The sequence below is a fragment of the Catharus ustulatus genome, chromosome 1 (assembly GCF_009819885.2).
Source record: "Catharus ustulatus isolate bCatUst1 chromosome 1, bCatUst1.pri.v2, whole genome shotgun sequence".
Classification (NCBI taxonomy): Eukaryota; Metazoa; Chordata; class Aves; order Passeriformes; family Turdidae; genus Catharus; species Catharus ustulatus.
The window spans coordinates 102,802,560-102,819,508 of record NC_046221.1 but is presented as its reverse complement, the minus strand read 5'-3'; the positions used below and the strand labels follow the sequence as shown (position 1 = coordinate 102,819,508).

Here is a 16,949-nt window from a genome sequence, read left to right as displayed (position 1 = left end):
TTCTACCATCTATTGCTCGACAATATTTAAATTGTTAAATAATATTTTAATTTAATGTAAAAATTAATACTTTTCAAAATTTGAAAGAGTCAACTATATCTCCCTTTTAGCATTTATCAAATTTAAATTATTTGTAAAAAGATTCTCATCTGCAAATAATATTTGGGGGGATTGTTTCAATTGTTTTGTTATTTGCTTCTTTTTTTCTGAAAACAAAACCTACCTTACTAACTTAATATATAATATTAAATGTTGTATATAGTGACAAAATAAATTAAATAGCAGACTTTAGAGAGACACAGGAAACAAAATTCAAATAAATACTTTATAGCAGCCATCAGGATTTGAAAAAATCATCACAAAGTCTACCTGTCTTTGGAAATGCACATTTACTATAATTTTAATTTACAGACAAGTCCTACTGTAATGACTCTGCTTTCCAGCTGTTTCTAGTCAGGCAGGAGTTAGAGCCATTAGAAGATGATGCTAATGGGAGGAAAATAAAAGCAGCTGTGTTTGAAGAGGTGCTTCCTTTTGTCACTCAAAAGGACTGTACTCCATCCATGTGCTTTTACGTCTGAGCATCAAGGAGTAAAGCAGGCAGCACAGTGATTGCTGTTACTACAGAATAATGAAAAGAGTGCTTTACCCTCTACATGACTTTCCAGGCAGAGATTAGAAGGCTGGAACCCTCCCAACCCTATTCCTACTACATCAGAGGTGGATTGAGCAAGGGACAGATCGTCTTAGTGATTTGATATTGATCATAATTTGAAATTATTCTCACTGATTTCATAGCTTCTAGTTGGTAAGTTAAATATATGTGCATATTAGGCCCTTGTTAGGCAAAAAATAGGGCAAAAGAAGAACTAGAAAGCATTTTGTGTGAAATCACAGAAGTGACTACAGTAGATATAAAGTCTTTGATCAAAAGGTGATACTCAGTAAATCAAAAACCGCATTCTACTTTGAGGAAAGAAGGAAAAGCTTTCTGACAGATGGTGCCACTGTTCTTAAACGTAGCAAAGAATGCTATTTGTCTGCTTTACTCAGTTCAAAGTTAAAATACTATGATAATGCTTCCTTTTCCTCCAACCCACTTTTTGCAAAAGTGCTGGTGCATAAAACATCTTGTCCTGTAGAGGTTTTCTTTTCCTTTTCTTTTTCTTTTTTCTTTTTCTTTTTTCCTTTTCTTTTTTCCTTTTCTTTTTTCCTTTTCTTTTTTCCTTTTCTTTTTTCCTTTTCTTTTTTCCTTTTCTTTTTTCCTTTTCTTTTTTCCTTTTCTTTTTTCCTTTTCTTTTTTCCTTTTCTTTTTTCCTTTTCTTTTTTCCTTTTCCTTTTCTTTTCCTTCGAGAATATGGAAATTCAAGATATACATCTTGGTACATCTCTGCTGCTTTTTCAAGGCAGTTAATTTTTAAAATTAAGACAAATAATAGCTGGTTGGTAGAAACAGCAACACACTGCATTTTACAGTGTGTTCCTTGCTGCTAATGCTTCCTTATTTTTGCTCTTAAAGTAACAATTTAGTAGGGATAGGATGGGTCTGTAATGGACCAGTTGCCTGAGTCATTGCTATTTAGTCATTCTACCAAAGACATAAAAATTGGATTTCCCCTTGCTCATTGCTTCTACCAAAATCCCCAGGTATTGTCTGAGAAACACATTTACAGGCACAAAGCATATGGTTCACAGCCCTCAGCAGCAGGTCTGAATACCTTCTAAAATCTAGGTAGTTCCCCAGTCGCATTTTAAATTCAGTTCCAGATTATCCTCTAAGGTAAATGGACAGACAGATTTCACATCCCAGAAAATTTCTTTTTTTATTATATAGTTGCTCTCAAAAAGCAAAAAATGCTTGTTTCATTTTGTTTTTTCAAAGTGAATTTATGAGGCCAGGTATTGTTGTACTGACTGGCAGACATTTTGAGGTAGTACCTCAATTTCTGAGCTGCTTTAGAGGCTTCTGTAGCCATTGCTGTATTTCATTAAATATTCATTGCAAGAGACATAAGCGGAAGTAACTAACTGGATCCCATTCTCCCACTTATGAAGGAAAATACAAAATCTTAAAAGAATGCAATGATCATGTGAGATACAAAGCTCTCCAAGAATCATGGAATGCTCCCTCTTCAGTGCCTTAGCAGTGCTCATGTCTGCAGCTGCAACACTATATAAAGAAAACTATTTTAACTTCAAGTTCTAGCAATGGGATGTAAATATGGTAATTTTGTGATGCAGAATCAGTGTCCTGAATAATCAGGATAGTGCAGTCATCACTGGTGCAAGCTATAACATAAAATATATTAATTCTTTTTCTGGTTGTTCAATAAATATCCATCTATATTTTGTTAATAGTATATCTGTTCTGTAAGAGTCATCTCACACCTCAGCCTGAGGAATACACATTACTGCTTTGTTCTGTTAAAAAAAATGATGGGTAAAAGTCCTCACAATTTCTAATTTCTTCTTATTATTGCTCCAGGGAGAAGTAGGTTATAAAGACATAAATTGGAAAAACTGGTAAAAGTAATTTGCTTTATGAAATTGTTTTTTAGGGGGTTTGGATTTTTGTTTGTTTTTTTAGTTGTTCCCCTTTAGATTGTCCTCACTGTACTCTTAAAATAGAGAATATAAATGTTTGATTTTAGTTTGGCTTTACTTTTGCAACCTGAAGCCAGTACCTCATACAGTACAGTTTTATAAGCTGCCATTTTACCTTAGTGTAAAAGCATGATACCATGTTTCACCAGATATGCTACCTGCAGAGTTGTCATTTATGCTGAATTCATACCTTAACTTCCTTTTAAATCACAGCTGATTTTCAGGTCTCTAAATTCCCATTTTTTTGTCCATCCAGAAAGCTACTTGTATTCTATTATTTACTTCCCTCCTTCTAGATCTGTACTAGTAAACCTAAAAATTTACATGCAAGGTAATAATTTTTGCAGTATTCATGGAGAAGTAGTACCATAACTCAGGAATACTGTCACATATTGTATGCTTCCACATTATATGCTGCTCCGCTATAATAAGCACTGAAAGGAAAAGTAATAGCACAAAAGGCAGCAAGCTGTGGTGGTAGAAGCTGGTTTGAATCTCTTTTGTGTCTGAGCTGCAGTTTCTCGATTTCACATGCCACTATGTGACTGCCAATAGCTGCAGATGACTGGATGGCCTAGTCATTTGTAAGAAATTCCAGAGATTTCATTCAGGAACTGTGAAGCTGATCCTCTATATTCCTTTTTTTTCCCTTCCACTGCTGATGGCTCCCTGCTATCCATCTTGCTGTTAGCTGAACTACTACCATCCACCAATATCTGTAGCATTCAACCCTTTTGGGAGCTTAATTCATCTTTGTTCACCTCAGCATCTCTTACCTGTGTGCTACAACTGCAGACATTCATAATGAATTTAAAATCTGTGTTACAGTTCTTTCCTGTTAAAGCCAATGGCAAAATGGCCATCAGTAAAGTGCCTTGCTTTAATGTAACACTCTCTTCTCTAAATGTCTCTGTGAAGTATAATTGCTCTGTATGTGTCATGTTCTGATATGATTGCTGCTTATTGTCTTGTGCTGTGGGCACTTTTTTTTGTCATTTCATGGCTTGCTTTGGTAACACTTAACTAACAGGCAGTGAGATAGGGCAGGATGAATGTCATTTAGGAGATGATGGTTCTCTACCCCTTCCTGCTTCAGCAGATCAGTCAGTTGGGTTTGCCACGGCTCTCTTCCCAGCAGCTGGAATTAAGGAAATCTTTTGAAGGGACTGCTGCTGTGCTGCTCAAACAGCTTCTGTGATTTGAGAGGCCACAAAAAGAATGCTAACAAAAAACCATCCTCAGCTAAGAAACAGAAAAAAGCAAAATGCAGGACAGAATATTCACAAGTTTAATAATGAATTTACAGAGAAGGCACGTGGGTGGTAATTTCAGTATTTTTTGCCACTACCACTGGTTTTCATGTCATGTTTATTTGCTTGTTGCGGGGAGGAGATGGGTGTGGAAGGAAGGGCCTTGGCTTAAGCTGTTTCTTCTGCTGTCTGAAAAAGGAAAAGGGGCTCCTCCCATCTCCATAAACAAGCAGATTGAGCTCTTTGATACCCCTTACCAGATTTACCTCCACTTATTTCCTCTACTGTTACACAAGTCTGACAAAAATGGCACAGTTTGTTCACACTGAATCACAGTGAATTCCCTTTCAGGGAAAAAAAAGCAAAAGAACATCACTTGCATCCCTCAGTGAATTAGAACCATTGTTTTTGATTTCCTGGTGGGTAATTGAAGGCTTTTACAGCTAGAAGAAATTATTTATAGAGTCATGAAAAATGGATTAACTTTCCTGAGTGCTTCATTGATGTTTTAGACATCTACTTTATTCCAATTAAACTTATATAATCTAAAAATCAATAAACTTCTTTATTTTAGAGAATAAATTATAGAGGAAAATAATTTGTTTAGTCTTTGTGAACTGCCTTATTGCCACATATTTTATATATGCAATCTCTGCAAGGAACAAAAGACCTCAGAGTACTGTTAGACTCAATGCAGACAGAAAGCTTTCCTTTATTCCATCCATTTCATAAACTGTTCAACCACTTGCAATGACTACTCCCAAACACTTCAAAATATACTTCAAATACATGTCATAAAATCCATTTCTGTATTTATTTCTGTACTGTGCCTTCTGTCTCAAATCTTATTAAGAACAGTCTATAATTTCAAATTGCACTTTAAAAAAAATCATTTCTCCTTTGGAATTGGTGGACAGATATGTCTTTCTGCATTCAAGTGTTTCAGGAAACTTTTTAATGTTTCCAGAGAGCGAATCATCAGCTAATACAATATTTGACTTCTACATGGCATCTACTATTACTATCTAGTTGCAGCTTGAAATAACATTAAGGTCTTCTTAAGAATATTTCTAAGGACAATTTAATAGAAAATTATTTCACAGAGGCCCTAAATCTGAATAATAAATGGTTTAATAAATGCTTTTAATATATGGGTAAAAAAGTAGATTTTGAAAGGTAGAAGTTCTGAAAGCTGTGTTTCACCCCTGCATATATTAATGTGAGATATTCTCTGAATTTTTCTCATGTGTGGCAGAAAAAAAAAAAAATCTTTGAAAATCTTTAGTCAGTTTAAATAACTGATTTTACCAAACTGGGAAAGGCATATTTTATCTCCCACAAACCATCCTCCTCCTTCTTTTACCAGAAAAACACACTCAATCAAGACTAATTTCCTGTGTTACAACATAAATACAAAGTTCCTTGAAGGAAAGACGCTTTACCAGATTCCAAGACTTTTTCCTGTTCTTAGATGACATTGTCTAGAGTTTGAACAGCACTTTGTCCTCAGGTACTTCTAGGGAAGTGCAGTAATGAGATGACTCTGAGTTTTGTAACAGAGGTAGAAGAAAATTATCAAAAGCAGATGATGAATTTTGCTGCTTTTTGTGCAGTGAAAAGCTCTAACATGGCTCAAACAGGGCTGAATCTGCAGTGCAACCATTTGCTGAGGTAGTCTCAAGCACAGCTGATGCAAAAATGATGGTCCTGTTACACCTCAGAACCATTTCCAACAGCCAGGCATTCCTGCCTTTCTGAACAGCCCAGAAGTTGAGCATATCTGACTGCACAGTGGAAACCAAACATGCATAAAACATGTTTTGCAATTTGATTTACCTTTATTGTCTGTTTGTTTTTGATAAGGGTTAGTTTTGCTAACATTAATCTCCTTATTTCCCTGGCTCTCTGAGTATGCAAAGAAACTATCTGGAAGTGCAAAAAGAAGGGTTCAGATGTACCACCTGAATGTCTTAGACTTAATGATTTATCTGTGTTTAGTTCTCACGTTCTACTCACATAATAAAATTGTCTTCTGAATATAATTTTTTAGAATAGTTATCCATTTGAGCTGGCATAAATCCTCCTTTTTCCTCATTTTTCCCTATGTTAAGCAATATATGCTATACTGCCTGCTAATTTTTTCTCTATTTTTTATTTTTTCCAATCAAGGTTGTATTTTACATAAAATGAGGTCAAAAATATATTCCCTTCATCCTGTCAGACCAAATTTGCTCTCTGACTTTGTTCTCAGACCTGATGTGCTGAGTTTCATTTCATGGCAATTTTTTTATAGGCTAGTGATAAGTCTTTGTGAATGGAGTGTTTATAATGAAAATACTACCAGGCCAGGGAATACTGGCCACATTAAAGTTCAGCAGGATTGTAACAGCCACAAGATTAAACAGTACTGATCAGTCAGCCCCCAGTAGTACCCCCTTATCAAAGGCAGTATACTATCTCCACACTACACACTTTTTATGGATGCAAGTAATTTTTTCCTTCATTTCACTTTAGATATTCTAATATTAAATTGGAAATTCACTGTTTCCCTCCGTCTCTGCAATATCAGTTGAATTTCATCAGGCCTGTGTAGTGTTTTCTGGAGTAGTGTATCCGAGGGGAAATGTCAACATGATTTGAAATGCAATAAATATTTAACAGTGACATATTCCATATCATCAAAGTGATATGCAATGTATAAATTTGCATTTTTACATTTAATTTTTCAGTAAGATGCTTTCTGTTATATCAGTGGTAGATTTAGGCATTGATTTTTTAACAATCTATCTGATAAAATCTCTCTTTTGACTGGGCATTTAGCTTGGCTGCAATAAAAGCAACATAAAAATTTTGAGAAAGGGAAAAGTGAACACTGAGCTAACAAATTGGTAAACCAGGATGATAACACTACATACATAGCTTTAAATTATTCTGGTACATGTACTTTGCGAGGATGTAAAAGAACATTATACTCCAAATCAATTTCTGCCAGAGATCTACCATCAGTTGACTGCCATAGTGGCTTCATGCTCTACCCAGGAGTCAAATGCATATAGCAAAGCATGGAGCTCTACCTACTTAGACACAGCAGAAATTTTTTTAAGAATAATTAACTTCATCCACACAATTTTATCTATCCTTCACATTTGTTTCTTTTTTTGCTAGCTTTATATTCTTCCTGCTTTTCAATTATCCCAGGAACAGGTTAATTTTTCTGAGTATTTTGTTTTGTTGGTTTTTTATGTCTCCATGACACAAAATAAACACTAAAATAATTTTCTTGTTGGAGTTTTCCCTAGTTGTCATCTCATCCCTCCACTTTAGCCTTTCCCATATGCGCTTGGATCAGAGCATTCTTTTCTTCCATTTCTTGCATTTTGCAATTGGATCTCATTCAAATGTTCCTTGAAGTGAAGGAAATTGTCACTTGCAGAAATTTCTCCTCTACCTTCTTTTTTTCCTTAGTATTACCAACATGGAATGTCTGCTTTGTGAAGTTTCTGTTTAAAAAGTTCATTGAGTTTTGAGCTTGAATAGAAAAGTAAAACTATATGTACTATGTATTAAAATGCTTAGTCTTTGTTTACTTTTGTGGTGAATGAAATAAATTTACTTGGCACAGGCACAAGTTCAGAAGCAGCTAGTATTCTCATTATAAACCCTGATTTTACAACTTCTGTGGAGATGTTTTATATTAGGTTTTATATTAGTTTCTGGTTGACTGAGCCTGTGGTTTAAAGGATAAATTAGGCTAGGGATGCTAGCCACCTTGGACAAAGTACTCAACCTTTTCAGGTAGCTTGTTAGGGCACTCATTCAAGATTTTATTTGCTGTTAATTAACTTGTTGGCATTTTGATACATTTTAGTATTGAATTACCCACATTTCCTCTCAAAAGCTTTTCTTCAAGGTCATGATGCCTGTATCTTTCAGTGCTAAACAAAATCCTTGACCATAGTCATTTCTCCATACACTCTAATTTTGGATCATCTGTGTAATGGTCTCCTAACTTAGTGCAATTCAGGAAGAGCAGCTCAATAATTTATTTAACTGATTTTTTTTAAATAGAGGATTTTTTTTCTCTCACAAGAAAAATGGCTGAAAAGAAAGTATTTCATTGTATTACAGAATAGTATGGGTTGCAAGATGAGGCTGCTCAATGCCAGGTTATCAGCGTTCCCTGAAAAACACTTTTAAATCAATAACCTAAAAATTCAAGGTATCACTGCAGAAAATTTCACTTCTATAGAATCCATGAAACCAAACTCATAAGTCTTTCTTTCTGAGAGTCTTCATCTGGAAAATGATGTTTGTTTTGTAGCACATTTGGAACTTAGCCTAATTTTGTGTCAAGTGGGAACATGATTGAACCTCCTTCAACTGTGTTGGCATAGTTAAAGGGCTGGACTCAGGACAGAGGGTGAGAGGAGGCTGGTTTAGTACTACAACATTAGCCCAAGTGTAAAAAGCTGCAAAGACAAAATGAATTAATCCCTGCAAGGAGTGGTATGGTCTTTATATGGAAGACAACATAAGAAAGCTAAGTACAAAGTTATTATGCTTACCTGCACATTGGTTCAGAGCACAAAACTAGAAAAATTGCTGCTCCACATTCTTTTACTTAATCTCCTTGAAGTTCAGGCACACAGACCTACAGTTGCAGATAAGAAATAGAAGAGCACAAGTTAAAGAGATATAATATGTAAAACAGATCAGTTTTTTTCCAAATATATGTCAGATTTTGGCTGCAGAAACACGAGCAAAAAGGGAAAGAAGTATTGGGCAGTATGAGATGTGTAAATAACTTACTTTTCCCTGTCCTGGGTGGAGATGTTAGGTGGTAGGGATTTATATATATCTGCTCCCTTTATAAATACATGTAAATGCACTATTAGGAAAAAAAAGTCCTAATGGAAATCAATTTAAAGTAGAGAGTAAGATAAACCTACTCATTCTTGAGAAAGATGTGTTTGATATTCTAATATTTCTACAACAGGAGCTACATCAACTTGTGATAGCCTAAGTAGGTGATTCACAGGTTAAGTGCAGCAGGACAGCAAGTATTTAAAAACACTTCCCAGAAAAACACAGCAGCAATTAAGCTGACCTGGCCTTCAGTCAATACGTTGGCTTTAATTACATGCTTCAAGATACTTTTAAATACCTGCTATTTTAGGTAGGGGTACAGATGACATAATACTTGTTTTTCCTGTGTGTAGTATTTACAAGCAATTCACATTGAAGGTATTGAAATAATGTTTCTGTGTTTCAAAATATTGACATGTAGACATGCTCTTCACAAAACTCCAGCATTCTTGTGCCAAACTGGAATGATGAAAAATCAGAATATTGTAAATTTGCTGGTCTTAAACTGGCAATCTTAAACTGTCTCTTCTGCATGCATATGTAAAATTCCTTCTTTTCTAGAGGAGGACTTGATGACAATACCAAAGACTTTTAAGTTAAATAATAGTCTTCCAGTTCTGGAAAGTAATATGGCACTGTAACAAATTTTTAATATGTATCTACTTGGATACTTACTCATCTTGATGCTTTATAGGGGAAAAAAAATAGTTACTATTTTTATTTCAAATTCTGAGGAAAGTTAAAATGTTTTTCAATTAAAAATGGAAAGGAAATATTTTAAAGGGAGGATGAGAGTTTGTCATTCAGTCTCTTCATATATTTCCTATGTATTTTACTCTCAATTAAATTAGTTTTATTGAAAAGTATTTATAATAAACTAAATCATTTTCTTGAAGGTCTGTCTCAAAAATTAGTTTTCTTGATATTCTTTCTCCTTTCAGAAAGATACATTTATCTGATGAAATTAAATCCAAAATTATCTTAGAATATATGAAAGTTTGAGCCCAGCTGTGCTCCCTGGAGTTTTTATTCCAACTGCAGTTAAATTCAAAGGGAAATTTGTATTTCTTTATTTGGAACTGAAACAGGCCCACAGTTTCACTTTCAATAAGTATATGGAAATCAATATGCTGTAATGTAGTTTATGCTATTTTTCAGTTTCCATCTGCTGCCTTCCATTGCATCTTTTTGTGAGTGACAGCATAATAATTGCTGTACCAATTAATGCCCTTCCAATCCAACTGCATCATTGCTGCGAAATAAATGTTTTGCTTTGTAGCAGTTTGTCCTGCTATGAAACTTTGCTTTAGTTATTCCAATCATCTAACAGCAGAAAAGGAAAAGCTGCTTTGTCATCAGTAGCTCAATAGAAGACACTGTATATTCAATACAGAGAGTTGGCAGCATTTAAACCAGTATCAATTTATGAATAGGATAGCAGCAATCATTTATTTTCTGCCTTAAATGAAAGTATCCTTTTTGATGCAATAATAGCCACTTAACTGATTTGAGACTAAAGTAGGGGGGCTTACTGGTGAAATGTTTTTTCTTTATCCAGAATAAAATATGAACTCTGTTTCTTTGCAACAAAAGCTCTTAGAGGATAAAAGCTTCCATCTGAAATAAGCAGTCATAAAAATTTAGTTCTTTTCAGTAAGAGTTTAATTTTCCCTAGTGGGATTTCAATGCATAGCTACAGTGCCTTTCCTACTCTGTCCTATGTCTTAGCAAAAATCATGCAAAGAATATCAGAGGTTGAAGCACTTTGAGACAAACTTCCCCACTCAAAGTATATATATCCTCAGTGCAATCTCCAGGCCTCCTCTGGTATAAACAGGAGCTTTCACTGCTGTTGGGAAAATTCTTAGAGAATGCAAATCTAGATTAAAGACTGGTAGTAGTTTTGGGAACTTCTCTGTCTCAAGAGTTGCATTTACGTTGTCCAGTGAGAACTATGTGAGGAAACAACATAGAGCTAACTCCTTCTTACTATTGTTCCATTCCTGAAACATCTGTTAGTTAATTGGGTTTTTTCCACCTTCTTGCACTATCCTTTTGTGCAATGATAAAATATCATCATCTCTGTTTCCCTGCTTCCCAGACTGTTCTGTTTATTGTGAACAACAGAATTTTCCAATTAATATTTCTAAAAAGAAACTACTGCTTTACAATGGACCAATTGATTCACTTTATCCTTAGCTTGCACTGACTGATCCATAGAAATTTCTTTTGAGCAGACATGTTTTTCTATAGCATTTATAGAAACATAGCAATCACAGAACTCTTGCAATCATAAAGTCTCAGAGACTCCCAAATAAAAACCACAATACTCATAAAGATATCCAATTGGCTTTAATTTAATGACTTCAATTTTGTGCTCATAATCTTGGAAATATCAAATTTTATTTTCAAAAATAAATTTATTATTCTTACCAAGAAAAATAGAAATGCATTAGAAGTACATCTTTCTGTTTGTAAAGTCATCAGTTTAGACGAAATCCCAGATGAAAGCTTGCTGTGCAGCTGCAAATGTCTTGTTTTTTTCCTAATGGCTATCTCATATAAGGTAATTAAAGGCCTGCAACAGAAGCTGAAACACAGGAGTCTCTGGTTCTATTAATCTTTAATCACTGTACTGCAGGAACATAAACTTATATTAGATCTTGTATGGGAAAAGCTTAGTCACAGGGTTTCAGAAGTGCTCCTGCATCAGAGCTGTGAGCAGTCTGTGGCAATGGCATTCACCCGCGTTTGGTGGCACATTGCTCACAGGTCATCACTCACCAAACAAACCATCTGGCAGGGAAACCAGCCTGGGAAAAAACTGCCATCTCTTCCCCTTGGCTGCTTGTTCCTGCTCCTCAGCTTTACCAGCACAGAGGTTTGTAGGGACCTTGCAAACCAGATGACCAAAGTGTTTCAGTCTACAAAGCAGCTTTTCAGTCTCAATGACTCGACTGAGGGACAGTGAGCAGCAGTGTCGGTATAGAGCAAAAAGGGAATATTTTCAGCTGATTTTCCACAGAAAGTGTAATGTTGAACCTTACCCACGGGCAGAGGGGAATTTTAACACAGGACTTGTACATCAGAGATGAGTGCTTTAACCAAAGAACATCGGATGAGAATCCCTTGAATTCTTGTATTGGAAAAGAATAGAGTGACCTTTATTTCATTTAGAAAAGAAAAAGAGTTGGCACCTGCCTTCTGGTTAAGAATTTGAATTGTGAGTCTAAAACAGAAACATCTCCCCAATAAGCAGCAGTAAGGGAGCTTTTAAATCTTATCCCTGGATCTCTTCTTTTTTTTTTTCTTTTCATTTAGCTTAGTACTGCAAGTTTTCTCTCAGAAGTTGTGATCAATCTACTTATATGTACATCAGTCACTGCTGTTACTAGGAAACCATTGGGTTTTTCCTCTAAAGAATTGTTATAAATAAGCACCATGCCATGAAATAAGATCCTTGTGTATACTCTCTCTGCTTCCAACATAATTAAGATCAGGAAAAATCTAATTTAATGTAATTTACTGTGTTACATTAAATTTTCTTGATGGATCATTCATACCTAATTGCTTTGGACTGCAGCTTCATTGCATTCTATAATCCTGAGAGTAAATTTGAATAAAGGATGAAGCAGGCAGAATAATACTTATGTTTCCAAGGTCCTGTCCTGGAACAGAAAAATAACCAACTTTTCTTCTGTAAGCTATGGAGGGGAAAACCTTCCTCAGCTCTATTGGTATCTTCAGGTCATGAAATCTGTGTGAATCAAATTCATCTTAATGCTGACTTCAGAAGAATTGTAGGGAAGACTTAGTTTTGTGCTCTTAAAAGCAGCTGTGGTACCAAAGAGTGACAAAATCCACAAACAGTCGTCTTCTTCTTCTTCTTCTTCTTCTTCTTCTTCTTCTTCTTCTTCTTCTTCTTCCTCTTCTTCTACTTCTTCTTTTTCTTCTTCTTCTTCTTCTACTTCTTCTTCTCCTTCTTCTTCTCCTTCTTCTTCTTCTTCTTCCTCTTCCTCTCTCTTAACTTTTTAAGGCCCAAATATGGCTGAGGCAGGAAATTTAGAAATCTATGGAACGTTAACCATTTACTGCAAAAACTTTACCTGTATCTTTAGTTTTAAAATCCTTACTGCTGACACTGCAGTAACTAGGGCTCCATAAGATGTATGAATCTTAAAATAATATTTAGGAATGAAAATAAAAGGATCCAATATAATATAGAATTTCCAGTATGTGATATGCTGGATTATAACAAAAACTAAAAAATGTCCTAAATTTTTGAAATTTACTACTTGAAGCCTTAAGTCAACTTGGAACCTTTGAACAACTTTATTATTTTACCACCATCATTTTTTATACACTTGTTGAAGTATATTAACATAGTTAATTGCTTTTTTAAAAATATAAATTGAAAGTAAATATATTGCCCAGATCCATTCTTTCAAAATTCACCAATTTTCTTTTACCTATAATTTTCTCATTTTATTTGAACCAATGTCCTCTATTCTTTTTGTTATTATTTTCTCAGATTGATGTCATACTCTTCAGCTTGAGCCTCAACCAGATATCTCAGACCTCTTGGCTCTGTTAAGTGTGTCTTAATCTTTTCCACCTGTCTGTCTCTCTCTCTTCTCTTTCACTACAAATCCTAGCAGCTAGGAAAGAAGAACTGTCATCCTTAACCCCTTTGGTTACAGAATGACGAAAACTAGCCCTGTTCTGACATTAGCATCTACAAATTTTATTTTAAAGAACAGCAAGGGATGTCCTGGCTTTTGGGGCATATATACAGGAAATATACGACCTGAATTTAATTATAGGTTCAAATTCATCTTCCACATTCTAAGAGACTGCCTGAATTCCTTAGCTAGAAATTAGTGTATTAGGGGCACTGTTGATCACTATATTAGCTCTGTTCTACAAAAGTGGATTTTATATTACAGTAATTTCACGATCATAAGGCGCACCGGACTATAAGGTGCACCCCCGGGAAGTCAGCAAAATTTGCAACTTTGTAGATCAGATAAGGCGCACCGGACTATAAGGCGCACTTTTTTTTGCAGCGAGGCTCCGCTCCCAGCTCCCCCCATGCAGTTGCTGGCCAAGGCCCCGCCTCAACCTGGCAACCATTGGCCCCCGGGCCCGCCTGTACCCGGAAGGGGCCGGGCATGCCCACCGCTGCTCCGTGTCGCCTCCCCAGGGCCAGGCTGTGGCCACCGCCCCTCCTTGCCCCCTCTCTGGGGCTGGGCTGTAGCTGCTGCCCCTCCTTGCCCCCTCTCCAGGGCCGGGCTATGCCTGTTGCCCCTCCTTGTCCCCTCTCTGGGGCCGGGCTGTGGCTGCTGCCCCTCCTTGCCTCCTCCACGGGGCTGGGCTGTGGCCACCGCCCCTCCGTGCCCCCTCCACGGGGCTGGGGCATGCCTGTGGGGGGGCTGCCCCACCTGCATGGGGCCGGGGCGTGCCTGCCGGGGCTCCACCCCGCCTCCACCTGGCAGCCATGGCCCTGCCGGTTCCCCACCCGGCTCGCAGCTCTCACTTCCGGGTAGGCAAATTTCCGAACTTTGTCCATCAGATAAGGCGCACCAGACTATAAGGCGCACTTCTGGGTTCAGGGAAAAATTTTAGTCAAAAGGGTGCGCCTTACAGTCGTGAAATTACTGTAATTGTACAAGATACAGCACATGACGCAAGTAGGCATGTGTTTAGGAAACTCTGTGGTTGGTTAGTCTCTTTACTGCTGCTTGTTGTTTTATAATCTTTGGATAAAATACATGAAGAGAATGAAGGAATGTTTTACCTTGACATACTTTATTTATCTTTATGGGTAGGAAAGAGACAAATTTTGCATAGGAAATCATGTGCCTGGTTTAGCAGTTCCTTATGGCATTTAAAGGACATATGATTCTAGCTTCTGGGTAAAAGGAAAGCAAGATCTTACATCCTGAAAAGGAAATGCAGCAGATTTGGAACACAAAATTAAAATCTAGGATCATTCCTCTTCTCATGTTTAGGTTTGCATTAGATTAAGAAATAAAGTGACAGTAATTATGATGTAATCCCAAATAAAAGTACAAAATTAATAAAGGCCTTATTTAATATCATGGTTAAAAGTTGGTCAAAGAAATAAAACCTTTACAACTATTCATAAACATTATCAGCTACTGTGTAGCTCAGAACTCACAGACACCATAAACTTTAATTCAGTTTGGTGCAAAAGCTTCTTGAAGCAGAAAACCTTTAAACCTTTCATCTCAGCCAAGTTTTGGTAGCCAATGTCAATTTAGCCCAATGAATGAATAGTAAAAGTACGCATAAAAAATTCATCCTGCTTTCTTGTTAAAGGGATTTTATGATCATTAACATGCCACCGGAATTCAGATTCCAGTTTTATTGTCTTCAGTGTCACTAAGATGTACCTTTTATTCTGGTTTTCATTTAGTTGGGTTTTTTATGTCTTAGTCCCAGCATAGCTCTCATGTTCAGGTTTTTTTAATGAGGAAGTCAGTAATATGCTATGATCAAACTTTTCCAAATGCGAGTTAGGAAAAGTTTTCCTAAATCTGGTGATTATCCTTAGTTCCAGCACTACTGGGCCAGCTGCTAACTGTTTTGAAACATGTCAGCATAAGTTGAATTCTTTTGTATTTGAGTCTATACCCTTGTAGCTATACTTGAATATCTCCGTGGTTCCCATAAAAATATGATTTTGCATTCCTACTGACAATAAGCGTATTAAAACACTTTAAAGGCATCATGTAAAACTGTTTTGAATCCAAGATTCAATATATATTTTAAAAAAAATACATTTCATGAAGATATGCACTTTGAAGGTTTATTTTTTGTTACTAATTAAATCTCAATTTCTAAAGGAAATATGAGGTAGGAAAACTATCGGGTCATAGAACTGGGCCATCAGGGTTACCTGATTTTATTACTGGCTTTCCACATATGGTTTCCCATCTTGCTGATTAAAGTGATGGTAATGTGAGTTTCACAAGCTCATCCAAAAAAGTGACTGGCACATCCTCTTCCCAACTAGTATTCTGCCATGTGCACAATATCCCACTTCCAGTTAATTTTGGAATGACAGTGGTGCTGTGCTTACCTGACAAACTGGCATTGTGTTCAAAGGACAGTAGGCAAATGAAGTGGCATTTGTGGGAGTAATCCCTTTGAAACCCCTGGTATTACTTTCATGGGAAGTACTTCAGGTAAAAAAGATGTGCACTGGATATTTGTCAGTCCTAATTGACAAAACTAAGACTTATTAAATAGAAAATACACAAATATGACACTCTGAAATTTTGAAAAATAATTCCCACCCTAAATTATGCCTGATTTGGGTCTGGGACCCTTTGCCTTGGCTGGGAATGTGTCAGGCAGTGGTGCCCTCAGCCACAGGGAATGCCTTCTTCTGCAGCCCCAGAAGGGCCCGATGCAGCAAGCCTGCTCTCCATGGGGCAGTATGAAGTCAATCCACTGGAGTCTGTCTGTGGTGCAAGGCTTCAGAGCCCGGTTACATCGTTTGTGTTCTTGTCTCCCCACTCTAGGTCACAGCCTGGGCTCAGCGAAGGTGTCCCGGGCGCAGACATTTCCCAGCTACCCATCGGAGCAGGGCGAGGAGCACCAGCAGTCACTGTCGCTGGCCAGCAGCTACGCCTTCAGCTACGGCTCGGGGCTGGTGCAATGACAGCTGGGGCTGCTGGCCAGGATGGACACTTGAGCCTGGAGCCTCCCGCCAGGACCGGGGAGCCGCTGGCCCCTCTGCACCCACCATTTGCCATGAAAACTGATGGCTACCAGCTCCGGCCGGGGCACCGCCAACGCGGAAACCTGGAGAGGCGGCTTCCCCGGAGCAGAGGCTAAGTCTTTATTTATTTATTTTGCCGTTCCTTTTGTCAGTATGTTCAGAAAGGAGGGGGTTTGGGGGGTTGGGGGGAGGGAGGAAGGGGGGCCATGTCTGTGTTGTAAGAAAGTGGTGGAAACAAATGAAACTGTGTTGGTTGGTGTGAAGGTTTCTGCATGACCGGAGAAGGTCCCTTCTGGGGCTCCATTGCAATGGCGCATTTGACACTGGGGCCTTCCTTCCCGCCCCTAGCAGCAGGCCAGCCTGTCTCACCCACAACCTCTGTAGGTCCTTGCCACAGCCTACAATTCCCACTGGAGTCACTGAAATGTCGCCAACTCAAGATGCAGCATCAGTGCTGCGGGGTCACCTTCAGATCTGAG

At 37.4% G+C, this 16,949-nt stretch overlaps 1 protein-coding gene across 1 annotated transcript in view; it reads left to right on the top strand.

Moving 5' to 3' along the window:
- Positions 1-16,632, top strand: part of DOK6 (docking protein 6) — a 244,803-nt gene extending 228,171 nt beyond the window's left edge. The window contains exon 8 of the mRNA XM_033065451.2: positions 16,271-16,632. Coding sequence (XP_032921342.1) covers positions 16,271-16,410 — 140 coding nt within the window. The 3' untranslated portion in view covers positions 16,411-16,632. The remainder of the gene's footprint in view (positions 1-16,270) is intronic.
- The last annotated feature ends 317 nt before the right edge of the window (positions 16,633-16,949 follow it).